General features: G+C 69.4%; 2 protein-coding genes and 2 non-coding genes across 4 annotated transcripts; all 4 read left to right on the forward strand.

Moving 5' to 3' along the window:
• Nucleotides 1–1,357: 1,357 nt before the first annotated feature.
• TBRG4 (transforming growth factor beta regulator 4) lies at nt 1,358–10,925 on the forward strand. The gene is made up of 11 exons (XM_030943130.1): nt 1,358–1,690; nt 2,112–2,426; nt 2,986–3,138; nt 3,498–3,501; nt 3,794–3,969; nt 5,378–5,650; nt 6,003–6,147; nt 7,212–7,463; nt 7,923–8,034; nt 9,155–9,362; nt 10,529–10,925. The coding sequence occupies exons 1-11, from the start codon at nt 1,358–1,360 to the stop codon at nt 10,652–10,654; spliced, it is 2,097 nt and encodes a 698-aa protein (XP_030798990.1). The 3' UTR covers nt 10,655–10,925.
• On the forward strand, nt 6,686–6,818 carry LOC115901500. Its single transcript, XR_004060555.1, has one exon. It is a non-coding gene; the product is annotated as a small nucleolar RNA SNORA5 (small nucleolar RNA).
• LOC115901501 lies at nt 7,673–7,804 on the forward strand. The gene has a single exon (XR_004060556.1). It is a non-coding gene; the product is annotated as a small nucleolar RNA SNORA5 (small nucleolar RNA).
• A 2,263-nt stretch (nt 10,926–13,188) lies between the features above and the next one.
• On the forward strand, nt 13,189–21,010 carry NACAD (NAC alpha domain containing). Its single transcript, XM_030943137.1, has 10 exons — nt 13,189–13,288; nt 15,410–17,019; nt 17,276–18,755; nt 19,033–19,209; nt 19,283–19,371; nt 19,449–19,532; nt 19,776–19,922; nt 19,992–20,123; nt 20,334–20,456; nt 20,877–21,010. The coding sequence occupies exons 1-10, from the start codon at nt 13,267–13,269 to the stop codon at nt 20,889–20,891; spliced, it is 3,879 nt and encodes a 1,292-aa protein (XP_030798997.1). The 5' UTR covers nt 13,189–13,266; the 3' UTR covers nt 20,892–21,010.
• Nucleotides 21,011–21,313: the final 303 nt, after the last annotated feature.

Below are 21,313 nucleotides of genomic sequence, written 5' to 3' on the forward strand. Positions count from 1 at the left end.
GGTCTCAGGGGGCACTGGGGGGCACTGGGATGAACTGGGGGTCTCGGGGGGGCACTGGGGGACACTGGGATGAACTGGGGGTCTCGGGGGGGGGCACTGGGGGGCACTGGGATGAACCGGGGGTCTCAGGGGGCACTGGGGGGCACTGGGATGAACTGGGGGTCTCGGGGGGGGGGCACTGGGGGGCACTGGGATGAACCGGGGGTCTCAGGGGGCACTGGGCGGCACTGGGATGAACTGGGGGTCTCGGGGGGCACTGGGATGAACCGGGGGTCTCAGTGCCGGCGCTGGCTGCAGTTTCCCCCGCCACCACACGAGGGCGCCCCACGGAGAGGCGGGCCGGTGGGAGAGTCCGGGCCCGTCCGGTACCCGGGGACACCGCGGGAGGGACACTCTGGGGGACACTGTGGGGACACTGTGGGGACACTGTGGGGACACTGTGGGGACACTCGGAGGGACACTCGGAAGGACACTCCAATGGATGACCCTTGGCGCCGATGGCGGCCGCGCTCCCGCCCCGTCACGGTCAAGGCGCCGCCGCCGCGTGATGACGCAGGCGAGCGGCCAATAGCGAGCGGGCACGGCGCGGTGACGTCATAACCGCGCGCCTCGGTGGCGGCCCGTGCGCGGGGCCTGGGCGGGAGAGGTCAGAGAGGGCCGGGAATGGGACCGGGAACGGGGATGGGAGCGGGAACGGGATCGGGACCGGGGATGAGAACGGGATTGGGGACGGGAGCGGGAGCGGGGATTGGGGACGGGAACGGGAGCGGGGATTGGATCGGCATCGGGGATGGGAACGGGGATGGGATCGGGAACGGGATTGGGGATGAGAACGGGATTGGGGACGGGAACGGGAGCGGGGATTGGATCGGCGTCGGGAACGGGGATTGGATCGGCATCGGGGATGGGAACGGGGGCGGGATCGGGAACGGGATTGGGGATAGGAGCGGGACCGGGATAGGATATGGGAACGGGATCGGGATCGGGGATGGATCGGGACCGCCATCGGGACCGGGATCGATGATGGGGCCGGCGTTGGGACCGGGCCTCTGGGAACACTGACAGGGCTGGGGAAGCGGGCCCGGGCAAGCCCCGGGGGGAACGGAAACCCAGTGCGGGAGGCCGGGAGCGGGGCGGGGCTGGAGAGCATGGGCTGGGGTGAGAGCGGCACCGGGGGGAGCTCCGGCACGGCGGGACCGTAACCCGGGACCGAGGCAGTGTCCCGGTGCGGGCCGCCCCAACGCTCCGTCCCGCGCAGAGTCCCGGGATGCGGCGCTGAGCCCTGCCCGGGCCCTGCCCGGTGCCGCCGAGCCCTGCCCGGTGCCGCCGAGCCCTGCCCGGGCACCGAGCCGTGCCCATGGCCGCGCACCTGGTTCGCCGCTGCTGCCGGCGGCTGCTGCTGCTGCCGGGGCCCGGCGCGGGGCCCGCCCTGCGCACCGGCCCGGCCCGGGCCGCCGAGGAGCCGCGGGCGCGGCCCGAGGGCGAGGAGCAGCAGCTGCGGGAGCTGATCCGGGCGGCGGGCAGCGCGCAGGAGCTGCTGCAGCTGGGCCGCGACTCCGCCCTGAGCAGCAACCTGGCGGCGCTGGCCATCGGGCGGCTGGCGCGGCTGAGCGCCGAGCAGCGCCTGGACACCGAGAGCCTGCGCGGGGACCCGCGCTTCCAGCGCCTCCTGGGGACCCTCGATGCACAGGTGGGACGGGGACAGGGGTGAGGGACACTCCTGGGGGTGCAGGACACGCCGGGGGTGTGGGGACATGCCAGGGGTGTGGGGACATGCCAGGGGGTGTGGGGACACATCTGGGAGTGCTGGGGACACTCCTGGGGGTGCAGGACACACCTGGGAGGGACTGCTGGGGACAGGGCTGCAGTGGCTGCTGTGCTCTGCTCTGGCCCTGAGCACTCAGGGCACACCTGGAGCACAGGCTGGCAGTGCCCAGCTCCCTCCAGCAGGTTCAGGGCACACCTGGCAGGTGGCACAGGTAGAGGAGCAGAGTGCCAAGTGCACACTGGCTGTCCCTGTCTCACATTTCGGGTGTGGAACATGGCTGGTGGCCCTGTGTCACACCTGTCCCTGTGTCACACATGTTTCTGTGTCACCCCTGTCCCCGCAGATCTCGCAGGTGTGGAACTCGTCGCTGCTGCAGCTGCTGCGCGTGCTGCCGGCGCTGGGGCTGCCGCGGGGCGGGCGCCAGGTGCGCTCGGTGGAGCAGGAGGTGCTGTGGCGGCTGCGGCGCCTGCCCCTGCGGCAGCTGGTGCAGCTGGCCGAGCAGCTGGCGGGGCAGGGCCCCCCGGGGCCGCTGCTGCCCGAGGTGCTGCGCAAGCTGGAGCTGCGCTGGACCGAGCTCGAGGGCACCCGCACCGTGGTGACGCTCATGGCCAAGGTGGGACACCTGTCCCCCGCCCTGATGGAGCGCCTGGAGGACAAGGTGGGACCCCACACCTGGGCACGGCACGGGGGGGTGACACTGGGAGGGACCTGGGCCTCAGGGCTGGGGGGTCACCTGGGGTCAGCGGTGCCACCTGGGATCAGCAGTGTCACCTGGGATCAGCTCACCTGGGGTCAGCGGTGTCACCTGGGGTCAGCGGTGCCACCTGGGATCAGCAGTGTCACCTGGGGTCAGCGGTGCCACCCCTCCTCCTGTCTCTCCTCTCCCACCTGTCCCTGTCTCAGCTGTCCCTGTCTCTGGCAAGCCCTGGAGCTGGCTGAGCAGTTCTGTCCCTGTCCCACCTGTCCCATGTCTCACCTGTCCCTGTCCCACCTGTCCCTGTCCCCATGCCAGATGCTGGAGCTGGCAGAGTACTTCAATCCCTGTCCCCTGTCTCGCTTGTTCCTGTGTCCATGTCCCATGTTTCCCCTGTCCATCGCTCACCTGTCCCTGTGTCCCTGTCCCTGTGAGGCGCTGGAGCTGGCCAAGCAGTTCTATCCCTGTATTTATGTCCTTGTGTCCCTGTCCTTGTCTCACCTGTCCCTGTCCTGTCCCCCAGGCCCTGGAGCTGGCAGAGCAGTTTGACCCTGTCTCACCTGTCCTGTCCCCCAGGCCCTGGAGCTGGCAGAGCAGTTTGACCCCGACGAGCTGCCCCTGGCTGCGGGCCCTGAGCTACCACCTGCTGCAGAAACCTGCTGAGCTGCCCCTGCCCGTGCTACCACCTGCTGCAGAAACCTGCTGAGTGCTGGGCACCCTGCCCGTGTCACTGTCCTGGGGCTCGTTACGGGCTTCAGTGAGTGCCAGGGGACAATCCTGGTCCTGTGTCACTGTCCCGGGGCTGGGAATTGCCTGGGCTGGGTGCCAGGGCCACCTGCGGGGGCTGGGGACAATCCATGGTCCCTTGTCACTGTCTCGGGGCTGGGAATTGCCTGGGCTGGGTGCCAGGGACACTGCAGGGGCTGGGGACAATCCATGGTCCCTTGTCACTGTCCCGGGGCTGGGAGCTACTGGGCTGGCAGTGGGTGGAGAAATCCAGGTGAGCTTGGGAGTCCCAATCCTGTCCTCTCTCAGCCAGGTGGGTGAGGGAGTCCAGGTGGGGCTGGGCACTGTGGGTCAGCCCAGGGTCAGGGAGGAGGCCATTCTAGGTGTCCTGTCACTCCAGGTGTCCCAAACCCCTGGGAGCTCAGCGTGAGGCCATTCCATCACCCTGGGTGTCCCCAGTCCCTCCCCAGCTCACCTGCAGCCCCTTTAGGCACTGGGGGGCTCTCAGGTGTCCCTGCAGCCTCTCCTCTCCAGGTGACCGTCCCCAGCTGTCACCTGTGCTGCGGGGGGCACAGGACAGAGGTGCTCAGAGCCCCCGTGCTGAGCTGTCCCCCCTGGCACAGGCAAGCTGAGCTTCCAGCAGCCGCAGGTGCTGCACCGCCTGGCCCTGGAGCTGCAGCCTCACCTGGGCAGCCTGAGCCCGGCTCAGGTGCTGCGCTGTGCCCGCTCCTTCGCCAGCCTGCGCTGGCTCAGCCGGCCCCTCGCCGAGGCCATGGCCCAGGTGAGCCCTGGGGGACAGGGGGGCCTCACCTGGGGCTGGGGGACAGGGGGGCCTCACCTAGGCCTGGGGGGACAGGGGGGCCTCACCTGGGCCTGGGGGACGGGGGGCCTCACCTGGGCCTGGGGGACAGGGGGGCCTCACCTGGGCCTGGGGGGGGGACTCACCTGGGGCGAGGGAAGGGGACCCTCACCTGGGCCTGGGGACAGGGGGACCTCACCTGGGGCTGGGGGACAGGGGGGCCTCACCTGGGCCTGGGGGACAGGGGGACCTCACCTGGGGCTGGGGGACAGGGGGCCTCACCTGGGCCTGGGGGACAGGGGGGACCTCACCTGGGGCTGGGGGACAGGGGGACCTCACCTGGGCCTGGGGGACAGGGGGCCTCACCTGGGCCTGGGGGGACAGGGGACCTCACCTGGGCCTGGGGGACAGGGGGGCCTCACCTGGGCCTGGGGGACAGGGGGGCCTCACCTGGGGCTGGGGGGACAGGGGGGACCTCACCTGGGGCTGGGGGGCATGGAGGCACTGGGCCTGGGGGAAAGGGGGGCCTCACCTGGACCTGGGGGGACAGGGGGGACCTCACCTGGGGCTGGGGGGGCATGGAGAGAGTGAGGGAACCTCACCTGGACCTGGGGGGACAGGGGGGACCTCACCTGGGGCTGGGGGACAGGGGGAGCCTCACCTGGGGCTGGGGGACAAGAGGGACCTCACCTGAGCCTGGGAGGAGAAGGGGGACCTCACCTGGGGCTGGGGGGGGCACAGAGAGGGTGGGGGAACCTCACTTGGCCCTGGGGGAGGCAGGGGACACTCACCTGTGCAGGGGGTGTTGTCACCTTTCCCAGCAGGTTTCTCTCACCAATCTGGGCCATTGTCACCTGGGAGCAGGTGGCAGTGAGGGCCCCTCCCTGTCCAAGCTGTGTCACCATTCCCAGTGGGAATCAGGGATCATTTCCCGCTGGATTTGGCTCCATCCAGAGCCTCCAGCTGTGACTGCTGGTGCTGGTCCTGTCCCAGTTCTGTCCCAGTTCTGTCCCAGTTCTGTCCCAGTTCACCTCTCTGCACGTCCCCATGCACACTGAGACATTCCAGCCTGCCCTTGTAGCTGGATAAGATCCCAGGATAAGATCCCCCAGGGTCCCTGCTGATGTTTCCAAGCTTTTCCTCGCTGCTCCCCTCGCACCTTCCTGCCCCTTCTGCCCCAGTTCCTGCCAGGTCCATCCCCCTGCCCTTTCCCACCCTCACCGGGGTGTTCCAGAGCTTCCCCTCGTGCCTGCACAGAGCCCCAGCGTTCCCTCACTGCTGTTCCCACCTGGGGGGTGTCTCTGGCTGACGTGTCCCACCTGTCCCTCCTGTCCCCGTTCTGGACAGCCCCACATTCCCATTTTTCCCGTTTTTCCCGTTTTTCCTGCAGTACTGCCTGGATAACACTCAGGACCTGTCCAGCACCCAGCCCCACATTCCCATTTTCCCATTTTTCCCGTTTTTCCCGCAGTACTGCCTGGATAACACTCAGGACCTGTCCATCACCCAGCCCCACATTCCCATTTTCCCATTTTTCCCGTTTTTCCCGCAGTACTGCCTGGATAACACTCAGGACCTGTCCAGCACCCAGCTCTGCGGGATCCTCGTCTCCTTCGCCCGCCTCAACTTCCAGCCCAGCTCCAGCGAGGAGTTCTTCTCCATGGTGATGTCCCTGGGCTTCCCCGGGGGTCTGGGTGGGGAGGGACCCCAGAGAGCCCCCCAGGCACAGATCCCTCCCCAGAGCCTCCCAAAGTCCCCGTTTCCCCATGTCCTGGCGCTCCAGGTGTCCCAGATCCCCCCCAGCTCCCTCTCTGGGCACTGGAGAGGCCCTGAACCCCCTCCAGGTGGCCCCCCCAGCTGTCACCTGTCCCAGAGCACAGGTGTTCCCCTGGCACGTTGCCGTGGGAAAGGGGCTGCTGGATGGGGTGACGGGGTCACCTGAGAGGGCCCTGCAGCCCCCGAGGGACAGGGGACAGCTGCGTGGCTGAGCTGGGCTCTGGGTGTCCCCTCTGCAGATCCACGAGCGGCTGCAGGGGCAGGAGCCGCAGCTGGACGTGCACCTGCTGACAGACGTGGTGTGGTCCCTGTGCGTCCTGCAGCAGCCCCGGGCCCCCCACCTGCGCCAGCTGCTGTCCCCCGAGTTCCAGGCCCGGCTGCGAGGTGAGCCCGGGCACAGCGGGGCTGCTCACACCCTGAGCTGGGAGCCAGGGCGTGGACAGGGGCTGGGGGGCACCTGTCCCTCAGGGTTACCTGTCCCACAGGGTCATCTGTCCCTCAGGGTTACCTGTGACACAGGGTCACCTGTGACACAGCGTTACCTGTCCCTCAGGGTCACCTGTCCCTCAGGGTCACCTGTCCCTCAGGGTTACCTGTCCCACAGCGTTACCTGTCCCTCAGGGTTACCTGTCCCACAGGGTCATCTGTCCCTCAGGGTTACCTGTCCCACAGGGTCACCTGTCCCTCAGGGTCACCTGTGCCTCAGGGTCACCTGTCCCACAGGGTCACCTGTCCCTCAGGGTTACCTGTCCCACAGGGTCACCTGTCCCTCAGGGTCACCTGTCCCTCAGGGTCACCTGTGACACAGGGTCACCTGTCCCTCAGGGTTACCTGTCCCATGGGGTCACCTGTCTCACAGGGTTACCTGTGACACAGGGTCACCTGTCCACAGGGTCACCTGTCCCACGGGTGCTGCTGGCACTGCAGCCCAGTCAAATTCGGTCCCTGTCCCCCCATGGCGGGGACCGGCCACCGGCTGCCACAGTGACCTCCGTGCCCACGAGCCCCGTGTCCCTCCCGTGGGACCCGGGGGGCCAATGCCACTGGAGACATGGAGTCTGGGAGTGCCTGGGCTGGGGGGGCTTCTCAGGGGCTGCAGCTCACCTGGGGCACAGGCTGTGTCACTGTGTCACAGCCCATGGCTGCAGCTCACCTGGGGCACAGGCTGTGTCACTGTGTCACAGCCCATGGCCATTGAACCCAGCAGGGCTGCACAGCCCTTTCCAGGAGGAACATTCCCCAGATCCCACCTGAGCATCCCCGGGCACCACCCGGGACCGTTCCCCTGGCCCTTGGTGCCACCTGAGCCCAGCGCCGCCTGGCTCAGCCCCCGGGGACGTCCCTGTGCCAGGTGCCCTTTCTGTGGGGACTGCCCCCCCCGAGCCTTCGCTGGGGGCTGTTCCTGTGTCCCTGGGTGCCACCTGAGCGTGTCCCCACGTGTCTCACAGGTGACAGCTCCCCGCGGGCAGAGAGCTCGTGGCTGAAGCTGCTGCACATCAACGCCACAGCCAGGCTAGAGGTGCCAGGCTACGAGGGGCCCTTCCTGCCCCCCGAGCTGCTGGGGGGGCACGGGGACAGGGACAAGGACAAGGAGAAGGCCACCCCCCTGCAGCGGTGGCTGCGGGAGGCACTGCCGGGGGCACTGGGGGGCCCCGACCTCGTCAGGTACAACGTGAGCACCGTGTACGGCTGGGACATCGGTGAGTGCCACCTGCCAGTGCCACCCCTGGGGCTGGCACCCACCTGGGCACCTTCTAGTGCCACCTCCCAGCCCTGGCACTCGCCCTGGGCACCCCTGGCCCTGGCACTCCCACCCCTGCTGCCTTCCCCTGTGACCCCATCCCAGCCCTGCCACCCTGTTACCCTCCTGTGTCCCCCCTCAGCCCTGTCACCTTTCCCTGTCACCCTCTGCAGCCCAGTCAAATTCGGTCCCTGTCCCGCAGTGTCGGGGACCGGCCACCGGCTGCCACAGCAAGCCCCGTGCTCCGCGTGTCCCCTGTCCCCTGCTGGGACCCGGGGAGGCGGAACCCCACGGACACTGCCCCTCCGGGCTGGGGTCAGCAGGGTCCCTCCCGGGTGACTCTGAGTCCCCGGTGACTCCCCACGGACACTGCCCCTCCGGGGTGGCTCTGAGTCCCCTGTCCCTTCTGTCCCTGCAGATGCCGAGGCGGTGCTGGACAGTGACAACAAACCTCTGCCCGTGAGGGAGTACGCTGCCCCCCACCTGTCCCACTCTGAGGGGACAAAGCCACTGCCACCGGGGGCCAGGAGGTGCGTGGGGACAGGGGGAGACAGGTGCTGGGTGAGGACAGGGGGGGCTCCCCAGGTGGGGAAGGGGGAGAGGAGGGGGACAAGAGAGGAACGAGGGGACAAGAGGGGAGGAAGAGGAGGGGGGAACAGGGAGGGGATGAGGAGGGAGAATAAAAGGGCCAGTGGGGGAGAAGAGGTGGCAGGAGGGGGACAGGGAGGGGACATGGGACAGGAATGGGATAGGAGGTGGTGGGAGGGGCACAGCGCGGGCACCGCAGGGCTCTGCAGGCTTGGGGTGCCCGTGCTCACGGCTGTCCCTGTCCCTGGGGTGCCCATGCTCATGGCTGTCCCTGTCCCCTGTCCCTGGGGTGCCTGTGCTCACGGCTGTCCCTGTGCCCAGGGTGCCCATGCTCAGTGTCTGTCCCTGTCCCCTGTGCCCAGGGTGGCCATGCTCACGGCTGTCCCCTGTGCCCGTGCTCAGTGTCTGTCCCTGTCCCCGTGCCCAGGGTGCCCATGCTCAGTGTCTGTCCCTGTCCCTGTGCCCAGGGTGCCCGTGCTCAGTGTCTGTCCCTGTGCCCATGCTCAGTGTCTGTCCTGTCCCGCCCCGTGCTCAGTGTCTGTCCCTGTCCCTGTGCCCAGGGTGCCCGTGCTCAGTGTCTGTCCCTGTCCCCGTGCCCAGGGTGCCCATGCTCAGTGTCTGTCCCTGTCCCTGTGCCCAGGGTGCCCATGCTCAGTGTCTGTCCCTGTCCCTGTGCCCAGGGTGCCCATGCTCAGTGTCTGTCCCCGTGCCCAGGGTGCCCATGCTCAGTGTCTGTCCCTGTCCCTGTGCCCAGGGTGCCCGTGCTCAGTGTCTGTCCCTGTGCCCAGGGTGCCCATGCTCAGTGTCTGTCCCTGTCCCCGTGCCCAGGGTGCCCATGCTCAGTGTCTGTCCCTGTCCCTGTGCCCAGGGTGCCCATGCTCAGTGTCTGTCCCTGTGCCCAGGGTGCCCATGCTCAGTGTCTGTCCCTGTCCCTGTGCCCAGGGTGCCCGTGCTCAGTGTCTGTCCCTGTCCCTGTGCCCAGGGTGCCCGTGCTCAGTGTCTGTCCCTGTCCCTGTGCCCAGGGTGCCCATGCTCAGTGTCTGTCCCTGTCCCTGTGCCCAGGGTGGCCGTGCTCAGTGTCTGTCCCTGTCCCTGTGCCCAGGGTGGCCGGCTCAGTGCTGTCCTGTCTGTGCAGGGTGCCCATGCTCAGTGTGTCTGCTGTGCCAGGGTGGCCGTGCTGGCGGCTGCCACAGTTCAGCTCACGCCGGGAGCTGCTGGGCCGGGCCTGTCGCGCCCAGGCACCTCCGAGCCGGCGCTCCTGCTGGCCGAGGTGAGCATGGCACACCCTGCAACACCTGGAACAGCCTGTAACACCCTGTAACAGCCTGTAACACCTTGTAACAGCCCGTGACAGCCTGTAAAACCCTGTAACACTCTGTAACACCCTGTAACACACAGCAACACCCTGTAACAGCCTGTAACAGCCTGTAACATCCTGTAACACCCAGCAACACCCTGTAACACACAGCAACAGCCTGTAACAGCCTGTAACAGACAGCAACACCCTGCAACAGCCTGTAACAGCCTGCAACACCCTGTTAGACTCTGCAACACCCTGTAACACCCTGTAACACCCAGCAACACCAGCAACACCCACCCCGGGTCTGGGAACACCCCCCGGGTCCCTGACAGCCCCTGCATGTGCCCAGCACTGCCAGTGCCACCGCGGGGCCTGGCACCAGGTGACACATCCACGTGGCACTTGGACCCTCTCAGCCCCTTCCAGGAGAAATAGTCCCAAAATATTCCCAAAATGTTCCCAAAACAGTCCCAGAATATTCCCAAAATATTCCCAGAATATTCCCAAAGTATTCCCAGAATATTCCCAAAATACTCCGCAGATATTCCTCAAATGCCACCTGAGCCTCCCTCTCGGGGTCAGAGCCCAGCCCCATCCTGTGAGATGCCCCCAGGACTCGTGTGGCCTCACCTGTGCCCAGCCCAGGGCGTGGTCCCTGTGCCCGTGGCCACCCTGGTGGCCCCAGCCGGGTGCCATTGTCCCCCTGGCACAGCTGGGCACAGCTGGCACCGTTGGGACGGAGGCTCTGACACCCCCTGGGGGGCTGCCAGCTGCCCCCAGCCTGGGGCTCAGCAGGGATGAGCCACCGTGATCCCCCCGGGCCACCTGCCAGCTGCTGGGGGGGACAGGGGTGACAGGGAGGTGACACAGGCGGGCTGATCCTGTGGGGTCAGCCAGGATTAACCCCTGGGGGTAATTATAGCCCGGGGGAGTGTGACAGCCACGTGTCACCCCCAGAGTCACTGCCAGCCCCTGCTCTCATTGTCACCGTCACACCTGGGGGGTGGTGGCACGTCCCAGGGTGGGCACTGGGACCCCAGGTCGGTGCTGAGCCCCTCCCGTGGCACAGCCAGGGCAGGACAGGAGGGGACACAGCTGGGACCCCAGGGCTGCTGTCACTCCCCTGTGCCCTGCAGGTGCCACACTACGAGTTCCTGGAGCTGAAGCTGGAGCGGCAGCGCGTGGCCTACCTGAAGGACAAGGTGGCCAAGGCCCTGGCCAGTGACGCGGCAGAGGACACTGCAGGGGACACGGCCACCTAGCCCGCCTCACCTCATCGGGTGGCCCTGTCCCTGTGCCAGTGTGAGCAGGTCACCGTGCTGAGGTGGCCCCGTGCCTGAGCCCAGGTGGCCACATCACCACAGCGAGGTGGCCGTGTCACCAGGTCACCGTGCCTGGGTGGCAATGTCACCACAGCGAGGTGGCCGTGTCACCAGGTCACCGTGCCCGGGTGGGACCCCACAGTGAGGTCCCCGTGTCCCTGTGTGACTGCTGCTCCGTGTCACCAACAGCTCAAATAAACACAGAACTGTACCGGGATGGTGGCTGGGCATGGTGGCACAGGGGACGGGTGGCATTGGGGGTGGGTGGCATTGGGGAGAGGTGTCATTTGGGACATGACATTGGAGACAGGTGTCATGGGGGACTTTGGGGACAGTGGGGACGGGTGGCATTGGAGACACATGACATTGGGGATGGTTGCCATCAGTGCCAGGTGTCATTGGGACCAGGTGACATCCAGGCTGGGTGACACTGGGGCTAGTTGGCATCATGGCCAGGTGACACTGGGGCTCAGTGACATTGGGGTTCAGTGACACTGGTGCTAGGTGACATGGGAGCCAAGTGACATCTGTGGTGGTTGGCTTTGGGGTTGAGTGACATGGGGGCTGGGTGATATTGGGGTCGCCCTGGGTGACACTGGGGCCAGGTGACATTGGGGTTGAGTGACATTGGGGCTGGGTGACGCTGGGAATGGTGACACCAGGGTGGGGTGGCACTGAACAGGTGACATTGGGGCTGGGTGATAGCAGGGCCAGGTGGCAGTGGGGCAGGATGACACTGGGAATGGTGACACCAGGGTGGGATAGCACTGGACGGGTGACATTGGGGCTGGGTGATGGCAGGGACAGGTGGCAGTGGGGCTGGGTGACATTGGGGCTGGGTGACATTGGGAATGGTGACACCAGGGTGGGGTGGCATGGGACGGGTGGCAGTGGGGCTGGGTGACACTGGGAATGGGTGACATTGGGACAGGTGACATTGGGGTTGAGTGACTGGGAATGGGTGACATTGGGAATAGTGACACCAGGGTGGGGTGGCGCTGAACAGGTGACATTGGGGCAGGGTGACACTGGGAATGGTGACACCAGGGTGTGGTGGCACGGGACGGGTGGCAGTGGGGCAGGGTGACATTGGGAATGGGTGACACTGGGAATGGTGACACCAGGGTGGGGTGGCACCGGACGGGTGGCAGTGGGGGCGGTGCCATCGGTGGCACGTGGCTGTGCCCACCCCCCTGTCCCCAGCCCTGTGCCCGCCGCTCTGAGCCCCGGGCTCGGCATCAGGAGCCAGCACCGGCCTTGATTCCCGATTATCCCGGGATTGTCCCCGGGGCACGGGGACAGGGACGGGGCTGGCTCGGGCGGGGCTGGGGGTGGCACCGGGGGCACCGGGACCCCGCGGTCCGGTCCGGGGGTGTCCCTGCCTGTCGGGGGTCACATCCCGGCCGTGTCCCCCAGCGTGTCCCCCGTGGGGTCACGAGTCCCCGCACAGGGCAGGGGGACAAAGGGGCTCAGGACAGCCCTGGGGGTGACACACCGGGACGGATCAGTGACACCGGGACCCCTCCGGCCCCCCGGGAGGGGGACACGGGCGGCTGGGAGGGACACACGGTGACCGGGGACACACGGTGACCGGGGACACACGGTGACAGGGGGACACACGGTGACACCGTTGGACACACGGTGACACGGGAGGACACACGGTGACACCGTTGGACACACACGGTGCCCGGGGGGGACACACGGTGCCCGGGGGGACACACACAGTGACACGGGAGGACACACGGTGACAGAGGGGACACACGGTGACAGGGGACACACGGTGACCGGGGACACACGGTGACACGGGAGGACACACGGTGACACGGGAGGACACACGGTGACACCGTTGGACACACGGTGACAGGGGACACACGGTGACACCGTTGGACACACACGGTGCCCGGGGGGGACACACGGTGCCCGGGGGGACACACACAGTGACACGGGGGGACCCGGCGGGCGGGAGCTGCTGCTGAGTCACCGCCCGGGGCTGTGCCTGGCACCGGCGGCGCGGGCACGGCCAGCCCGGGGGACAATGCCCGCCCTGATCCCGCACCCCGCTGCTCGGGGACACGCGGGGGGGACACGCGGCTCCCTCCCTGTCCCCCCCCGGTGTCACCAGGCCCGCGCAGACGCTTTGGGGGGGCCCCGCCCTGTGTCCCCCCACCCCGGGCCCCGCGGGATGCTCATCCCCCTTTTTTAGGAGACAAAGTGGGGGAAACTGAGGCTGGGCCCCGCCCTCCCCCCACCCCGAGCTGATGCAAGCGCCGGGTGGGCCCGCGCCCCCCTCCCCCGCCCTCCGGCGCGGAGCCTCTATCGCGACAGAGCCGGGGCCGGGCGGGACGCGGCTCCCGCTGACATCAGCCGGGCCGGGGCCCCCGCCCCCGCCGCAGCCCCGCTGATGCTCCCGCGCCGCCGCCGCCGCAGCCGCGTCCGCCCGGCCCAGCCGAGCGGGGGGAGCGGGGGGGGCCGGGCCGGGGGGGGCCGCGGGCAGCGCCGAGCCCGGAGAGCGCCCGGGAGCCGGGGGGGGCGGACCGGAGACCGAGAACGGGATGCCGGAGGGAGCGGAGGCAGGTGAGGCCCGGGGCAGCGCGGGGCGCGGACGGAGCGGGAGGATGAGGAGGGAGAGGAAGAACGGGAGCGGAGCCATGGGGGTGCGGGATGGAGCCGGAGAATGGCGATGGAGCGGGGCGAGGAGGATGGAGCCGGGGGATGAAGGACGGAGCCGGAAGGATGAAGGACGGAGCGGAAAGGACGGAGCAGGAGGATGAGGATGGAACAGGAGGATGGAGCCGGTGGGATGAAGGACGGAGCAGGGAGGAGGGAGCCGGAGCCGTCAGGGTGGAGATGGAGAGATGAAAGAAAGAGCGGGAGCCATGGAGGAATAAGGGATGAGGATGGAGCAGGGGATGAAGGACGGAGCAGGGAGGGCTGCAGGATGGGAGGATGAGGATGGAGCAGAGGGAAGGTGGATCGAGGTGGGGGATGAAGGACAGAGGCGCAGTGATGGAGCCGGAGGATGAGGATGGAGCCGGGGGATGAAGGACAGAGCCCGAGGGTGAGGATGGAGCGGGGAAATGAGGGGCAGAGCGTGAATGACGGAGCCCGAGGATGAGGATGGAGCGGGAGGATGAGGATGGAGCCGGAGGATGAGGATGGAGCGGGAGGATGAGGATGGAGCGGGAGGATGAGGATGGAGCCGGAGGATGAGGATGGAGCGGGAGGACGCGGCCCGGCCGTGGCTCTCGGAGCCGCCACCGCCCGGGCTCGGGCCTGGCAGAACCGGGGGGCTCCGGCCCGGCCCCCCCGCGGGGCACGGGGACTTTGGGGACCTCGCTTCGGGGTCACCAGCCCGAACCCCCGGAGCCCGGCGGGGGTCGGCAGCGGGTTGTGCCCCCCGGACTGGGAGGTGCTGCTGGGACTGGGGGGCTGAGCCTCGCCCCCCTCCCCAGCACCATCCCCCACCCCCCATGGTGGGAAACTGAGGCACAGCCCAAGGTCACCCCTCACCGCTGTCCCCGGGGGCCGCTGTCACGCGCGGGGGGGGGCTGGGGACAGAACCGCCAGGGTCACCCGCACCTTCTGCGGGGCTGGCGACAGCGGGGACGGGGAGAGGGACACACCCCAGGGTCACCCTGTGCCTCAGTGCCCCCCCGAGCTGAGGCTGCGGGTCCCCCGTAAAGGGACGAGGGTCCGGTTTGTGCGGGGGGGGTCAGGGTGTGCACAGGGGACCCCAAAACAGCCCCCAGGGGAGGGGGGGCGGCCGCGGCCGGGCTGAATTAACGGGGTCCCGCAGCCCCCCGCTTAGAGGGCAGAGTCACCCCAGAACGGCACCGGGGCCGTGACGGGGACAGGACCCCCCACAGTGAGCCTTTCGGGGGTCCCAGCACGTGGCGGGGGGGTTGTGCCGGACTGAACCATTGCAGACTGTGGGGGGGGATCAGCGGCACCTGCCCCGCAAATCCCCCGCGAGGCCCCGCCCCCTCCCGGCTCCCCCCGCGCCGCCCCGCCCCCCCCGCCCCTTTATAACGCCCGGGGGGGCGCGGGGTCGGGGCCGCAGGAGGGGCCGGGGGCGCCCGCGGTCCGAGCGCGCCCGCCCGCCCGCCCATGGAGCCGTGCCCGGGGGCCTCAGGTGATGCGGGGGGGGGCTGAGCACCCCCAAACTGAGCGCAGGGTGTGGGGAGGGGGCTGTGAGGGAGGATAGGGGGGATGCGCCCTCCGCCCCCCACCCCACGGAGGATGTGGGGGGGTCTGGGTCGGGGTCCCGCCTTGGCGCAACCGCGTGCCCCCCTCAGAGAGGGGTTTGGGGCCGGGGGGCTGGCACTGTGCCCCCCCCAGTGCCCCCGGACCTCCAGGGACCCTCCCCAGGTGCTCCGGATGGGGCTCGCCTGTTCTCCCAGCCCTGCCCGGGTGGGGGTGACACCAGCCCCCCAACCAAGGCACTGCCCCGGGTGTCCCCCTCGTACCGTCACAGGGTGGCCCTGGGGGGCTGTGGCACTCAGAGCTGTCCCCTCTCTCTGTGGTGACCCTGGGGGGCTGTGGCACTCAGGGCTGTCCCCTCTCTCTGTGGTGACCCTGGGGGGCTGTGGCACTCAGGGCTGTCCCCTCTCTCTATGGTGGCACTCAGGGCTGTCCCCTCTCCCCATGGTGACCCTGGGGGGCTGTGGCACTCAGGGCTGTCCCCTCTCTCCGCAGCCCCCCCGCCGATGCCGGCCAAGGAGGAGGCTCGCCCCCCGCCCGAGGGGGCCAGCTGTGAGCCCGGCCCCGCCGCCGCCGCCCCCCCCGGCTCTCCGTGCCGCCCCCCGCCCGCGGACCCGCTGGACACGCGCATCGTGATGGGCGAGGAGACGCGCAGCGCCCCGCCCGAGCCGCGGGGGGGGCCCCCCGTGCCTTGTCCCTTCCCCGCGCCCCCCAAGGAGCCGCCCCCGGGCCGCCCCCCCGCGCTGGACCCCGAGCTCTTCTTCACGGCGCCCTCGACGCCGGTGCGGGCGGGGGGGGCGCGGCCGGCGCCCCCCGAGGAGCCGACAGACGGGGACAGCGAGGGGCTCTGCTCGCCCCCCACGTCCCCCTCGGGCTCCTACATGACGGCCGAGGGCGGCAGCTGGGGCTCCTCGGGCACCGCCAGCACCTCCCCGTCCTGCTCCCCCAACCTGGCGGCCGAGGCCGAAGGCTTGGGCGAGGCCGAGGGCGAGGCCGAAGGGCTGGGGGGGGCCCTGGGGCTGCCCCCCGGCCTGGGGGACCCCCCGGCCTTCCCCCCGCTGTCCCCCGAGGAGGAGGATGATGATGATGACGACGAGGACGGTCCCTTCGCGCCGCCGGGCTGTGCGGATGACGAGGATGAGGATGATGATGATGAGGACGGGCAGACGCCGGAGGAGGAGGAGGATGAGGACGAGGGCTCGGGGCTGATCCCGGCGGCGCTGCTCCCGTTCCGCGGCAGCCTCCTCTTCCAGGCCGAGGCCGTGGAGATCTCGCCGCGGGCCGCCCCCGAGGAGGAGGAGGAGGATGAAGGCAGCACCTCGGCGTCCTTCCTGCGCTCGCTGTCCGAGAGCTCCATCCCCGAGGGGGGGGACGAGGCCTTCGCCTTCCGCGACGACACCGACGCCTCCTCGGACTCGGCCGCCTACGACGGGGACGAGGACGAGCGGCTCTACGGCAGCGAGCGGCACGCGGGGGACACGGGGACACCGCCCGGGACACCGCCGGGCTCCCCCGCGCCCGCCGGCGTGGAGCTGCACCTCCGGGCCGGGTCCCCGTGTCACCCCCCCGGATCCCCGGGGACACCCCCGGCACTCCCCGGAGGGGACGCGCAGCTGGACGGCGACGCCTTTGTCCCCGTCACCGGGGCGTGGCCCCCGCCCGAGCCCCCCGAGGAGGCGGCGGCAGCCACAGAAGGTTCTGGAGCCGGGCAGGGACCGTGCCCGGAGCTGGCGGGGACCGGCCCTGTCCCCCCGGCCCCGGGGCTCTGTGCCAGGGACCCCCAGAGCCACCAGCTGGGGGGCACCAACGGGGAGCCCCAGGACGGCCCTGGCGGTGACAGCGACGGTGACAACGACCTGGAGCTCAGCACGGGGACAGTGGGGAGCGCTGATAGCCACAGCGAGCTGGGCTCTGCAGCCACCGCCCTGGGGACATCAGTGACACCAACCCCTCTGGATGAGATGGACACTGCAGGCAATGACATGGTGGCACCCGTGACAGCCAGCCTGACGGACTCAGGGGACACTGACCTGGTGGCACCAGTGACACCAACCCCACTGGACGAGGTGGATGCTGCAGCCCCCAGCCTGCCTGACACCCAGCCCGCCTGACGAGCAGGACACTGCGGCCACCGACGTGGTGACACCAGGGACACCAACCGCGCTGGACACTGCAGATGCTGATGTGGTGACAGCCAGTCTGATGGACAGCACAGCCACCAGCCTGGTGGCACCCAGCCCGTCAGATGCTGCAGCCCCTGATGGAGTGGCATTGGTGACACCAAGCCCGCCAGATGAGGTGGACAGTGTGGCCACCAGCCTGGTGACACCAGTGACACCCAGCCCACCACATGAGCCACAGGACACCATGGCCACAGACCTGGTGAGACCAACCCCACTGGTGGCAGCCAGCCCCCCAGATGAGCCTGACACCGTGGCCACCAGCCTGGTGACACCAGTGGCACCAAGCCCACCACATGAGCTGGATATCACGGCCACTGACCTGGTGACAGCGGTGACATCCAGCCAGCTGGACAAGATGGAAGCTGTGGACACTGTCCTGGTGACAGCAGTGACACCCACCCTGATGGCCACTGCGGCCACCAGCCCGGTGACATCAGTGACACCACCCTCCCTGGATGAGAGTAGCACTGCGGCCACCGACCTGGTGACATCGGTGACACCTGCCCCGATGGACACCACGGACGCTGCCCCAGTGACCCCCAGTGTGATGGACACCGTGGACACCAGACCGGTGACATCGGTGACACCGAGCCCTCGGGATGAGCTGGCCACCGTGACCACTGAGATGGCCACCATGGCCACCGCTGCAGTGACCCCCAGCCCGATGGCCACCGTGACCCCTGCTGCAGTGACCCCCGATGTGAAGGACACCGTGACCCCTGCTGCGGTGACCCCCGATCTGAAGGACACCGTGACCCCTGCTGTGGTGACCCCCGATGTGAAGGACACCGTGACCCCTGCTGCGGTGACCCCCAGCCCGAGGGACACCATGGCCACCGCCCCGGTGACCCCCAGCCCCCCGGCCGCTGTCCCTGCCCCGTGTCCCCCTGCCCGGGCCGTGTCCCCCGTGGCGCTGGCAGCCGGGGTGGCCCCGTCCCACGAGTCCCCAGCTGTCCCCGCGTGTCCCCCGGCACAGGCGCCGCTGTCGCAACCCCCTGGCGATGTCCCTGAGGAGCGCGGGGACGCGGCCACCGCCTCTGCCGAGGGCTTGTCCCCGGAGCTGCCGGACGCGTCCCGCACCTTCCCCGGCTTTGTCACCGTCCCCGCGGGGGGAGAGGCCGCGCCGAGCCCCGCCGGACCCCGCGGGGAGGAAGAGGAGGAGGAAGAGGATGAAGATGAGGATGCGGCCCCCGCGCCCCCCTCGCCGCAGTTCACGGCCTCGGAGCGGGAGGTGTTCGTGGGGACCCCCCCGGCCCCCCCCGAGCTGCTGCCACCACCCGGTGCCTTTTCGGGGCGCGGGGCCGGCCCGGGGGTCACCGCCCCGCTCCGGGGGGCCCCGGCGGTGCTGCCCCCCGCCCCAGAGGAGCCCCCCGCCCCCCGGCCGGGCCCTGAGCCCCCCGGCCACGCTGCAGGGGACCCCGATGCCAAAGTCCCCCCGAGTCCCCCCGCGGCCCCCCCCGAGCAGCGGGAGGAAGAGGAGGCCGTGGGGGGGGTCGCCCCCAGCCCCCTCCCCGCTGCGGGGCCCCGTCCTGAGCCCCCCCGCCCTGCACCCCCCAAACTCCGCCAAGTGCCTCCTCCCGCCGCCCCCAGCCCCCCCAGGGCCGCCCGCGGCCAGGAGCCCCCCCCGGGGCTGCCCCTCTCCAGGAAGCACCTGGAAGGTAAGAGACCCCCAAAACCCCCCTTGGCTGCGGGACTGGGGGGGCACTGCCCGGGTGGGGGGCACTTTGGGGGGGTCCCTGGGTGCAGCCCCACGGGGGGTTTGGGGGGCACCGCCAGCTCAGCCCCCCCTTGCCATGGGGAGCTGGGACCGGGGTGGGCACCGGGGGGCTGGGGGTGCCTTTGGGGGGTCCCTGGGTGGGTGATGGGGGTGAGCAGGCGGGGCTGAGCCCCCGAGGGGCTCTGGGACCCCCCAGCTCAGCCCCTGTGCCCCCCCAGCCCCCCAGGCCCCCCCGCAGAAGGAGCCGGAGCCCCGGGGCCGGGCGGGGGTCCCGGGGGTGGGGGCGGCCCGGGCGCCCCCCCGGGGGTCTCTGCAGTCCGAGTCGAGCTCGTCCAGCGAGGCTGAGCCCCCCCAGGCCCCCCCGGCCCCCCAGCGCTGCCAGCCCAACCACCGAGGTGAGGGGGGGTCCCGTGGGGTGCCCCCGCCCTTGGGGGACCCGGAAGCCCCTCTCACACCCCCGCTCTGCAGGGTCCGGGAACGAGTCCGAGAGCAACGACGAGTCCATCCCGGAGCTGGAGGAGCCCGAGGGCTCGGAGCTGCCCCCTGCCCAGCCCCAGGTGCGCTTTGGGGGCTCGGGGGGCGCTGGGGAGCCCCGGCTGTGGGGATATCGCTGACCCCCCTTCCCCTGTCGCAGGTGCCCCTTGGCCACGGGCTCGGGCCCGCGGAGGAGCCGCTCAGCAAAGCCAAGCAGAGCCGCAGCGAGAAGAAGGCGCGCAAGGTGGGGGGGCCTGGGCCGCCCCTCGGGGCTGGGGTCCCATCCCGGGTTTAGGGAGGGGGCTCAGGCCTGGGAGGGGCAGGTCCCCACTCTGGGGTGGGATTCGGGGGTCCCCACCGTGGGTTTGGGGTCCCATGCTGAGGGACAGCATCCCCCATGTCTGGCTCCGTCCCCCCGGGGATTTGGGGTGCTGTGGGGGGCTGTGCCTCCCCCGGTGCTGTGGGGGCTCACTCGGTGCCCCCCCAGGCCATGTCCAAGCTGGGGCTGCGGCAGATCCACGGCGTCACCCGCATCACCATCCGCAAGTCCAAGAACATCCTGTTCGTCATCTCCAAACCCGACGTGTTCAAGAGCCCCGCCTCCGACATCTACATCGTCTTTGGGGAGGCCAAGGTGGGCTCGGGGGCTCTGGGGGCAGCTCCTGGCTGGGGGGGGGCTCTGGTGACCCCGTGTCTCCCCCAGATCGAGGACCTGTCCCAGCAAGTGCACAAGGCAGCGGCTGAGAAGTTCAAGGTGCCCCTGGAGCACTCGGCGCTGGTGACCGACGCTGCTCCTGCCCTGGCCATCAAGGAGGAGAGCGAGGAGGAGGAGGAGGTGAGTGTTGGGGGTCTCTGCGACCCCCCCGGGGTGCTGGGGGGTGACAGTGCTGTGCCCCGGGGGTGGATGGGGCAGGGATGGAGGGCAGGCTCAGCCGGGGATGGCTGAGGTGATGGTGTGGCCTGGGAAGGGGTGTGCAGGGGGTCCGTGCCATTCAGGGCTCTGTGTGTGCCCCGGGGGGGTCTCACAGCGCTGTGCCCCCCCCAGGTGGATGAGACAGGGCTGGAGGTGCGGGACATCGAGCTGGTGATGGCCCAGGCCAACGTGTCCCGGCCCAAGGCCGTGAGAGCCCTGAGGCACAACAACAACGACATCGTCAACGCCATCATGGTGAGTGGGGGCTGAGACCCCTCTCTTTTCCCAGGGGTACTGGGGCTGAGACCCCCCTTTCCTGGGGGAATTGGGGCTGAGACCCCCCCTTCTCCCAGGGGAACTGGGGCTGAGACCCCCCCCTTCTCCCGGGGGAATTGGGGCTGAGACCCCCCCTTCTCCCAGGGGAATTGGGGCTGAGACCCCCCCTTCTCCCAGGGAAACTGGGGCTGTGACTCCCTCTGCATCTTCCCGGGGGGAACGGGCTGTGACCCCCCCTTTTCCCAGGGGAACTGGGATTGGGGCTGTGACCCCTCTCCCCAGTGGGATTGGGGCTGTGACCCCCCTTTTCCCAGGGAAATTGGGATTGGGGCTGTGACCCCTCTCCACAGCAGGAATTTGGGGTGACCCCGGGATTCCTGCCTCTGCTCTCTCCCACAGGAACTGACCATGTAGCAGCCGGGGGTGTCCTGGCCCCCTGTAGAGATGCACAGAGCCCCCCCAGACCCTTCCTCCTGCCCCCCATCCTCCTCCTGGCCCCTGGACTGCTCAATAAAGGCCTCCTGCACCCCTTGGATCGCACCTCGCCTCCCAGGCTTGATTTGGGGGGCCTTGGGGACCCCCTTTGCCATTTGCCAGCAGCGGGATTGGGGGGCAGTGCCCGGGGGTGTAACTGGGATCGGGGGGTGGAAGGACAGGTTCTGCACCCCAGGGTGCTCCCAGCATCCTCGGGGATCAGGGATACCCCCTCCCCTCCAGATTTGGGGTGTGGCAGGGACCTGGGATGGGAATGAAGCCCCTGAGCTCCAAGGGCTGGGGAGGGAGGGGGGAGGGAACTCTTGGTCCCCAAACCCCGGGTGTCACAGGGACCCTCCCCT

Source organism: Camarhynchus parvulus, chromosome 2, assembly GCF_901933205.1.
Source record: "Camarhynchus parvulus chromosome 2, STF_HiC, whole genome shotgun sequence".
NCBI classification, from domain to species: Eukaryota; Metazoa; Chordata; class Aves; order Passeriformes; family Thraupidae; genus Camarhynchus; species Camarhynchus parvulus.

What these genes read in the sequence shown, in the direction of transcription:
- TBRG4 (XM_030943130.1), top strand. Translation starts at nt 1,358, where the DNA reads ATGGCCGCGCACCTGGTTCGCCGCTGCTGCCGGCGGCTGCTGCTGCTG. An exon ending in GCGAGGAGTTCTTCTCCATG is followed by an intron (nt 5,651 to 6,002) that starts GTGATGTCCCTG and finishes TCCCCTCTGCAG; the next exon opens with ATCCACGAGCGGCTGCAGGG. An exon ending in GTTCCAGGCCCGGCTGCGAG is followed by an intron (nt 6,148 to 7,211) that starts GTGAGCCCGGGC and finishes CGTGTCTCACAG; the next exon opens with GTGACAGCTCCCCGCGGGCA.
- NACAD (XM_030943137.1), top strand. Translation starts at nt 13,267, where the DNA reads ATGCCGGAGGGAGCGGAGGCAG. An exon ending in GCCGGAGGGAGCGGAGGCAG is followed by an intron (nt 13,289 to 15,409) that starts GTGAGGCCCGGG and finishes CTCTCTCCGCAG; the next exon opens with CCCCCCCGCCGATGCCGGCC. An exon ending in AGAGCGAGGAGGAGGAGGAG is followed by an intron (nt 20,124 to 20,333) that starts GTGAGTGTTGGG and finishes TGCCCCCCCCAG; the next exon opens with GTGGATGAGACAGGGCTGGA.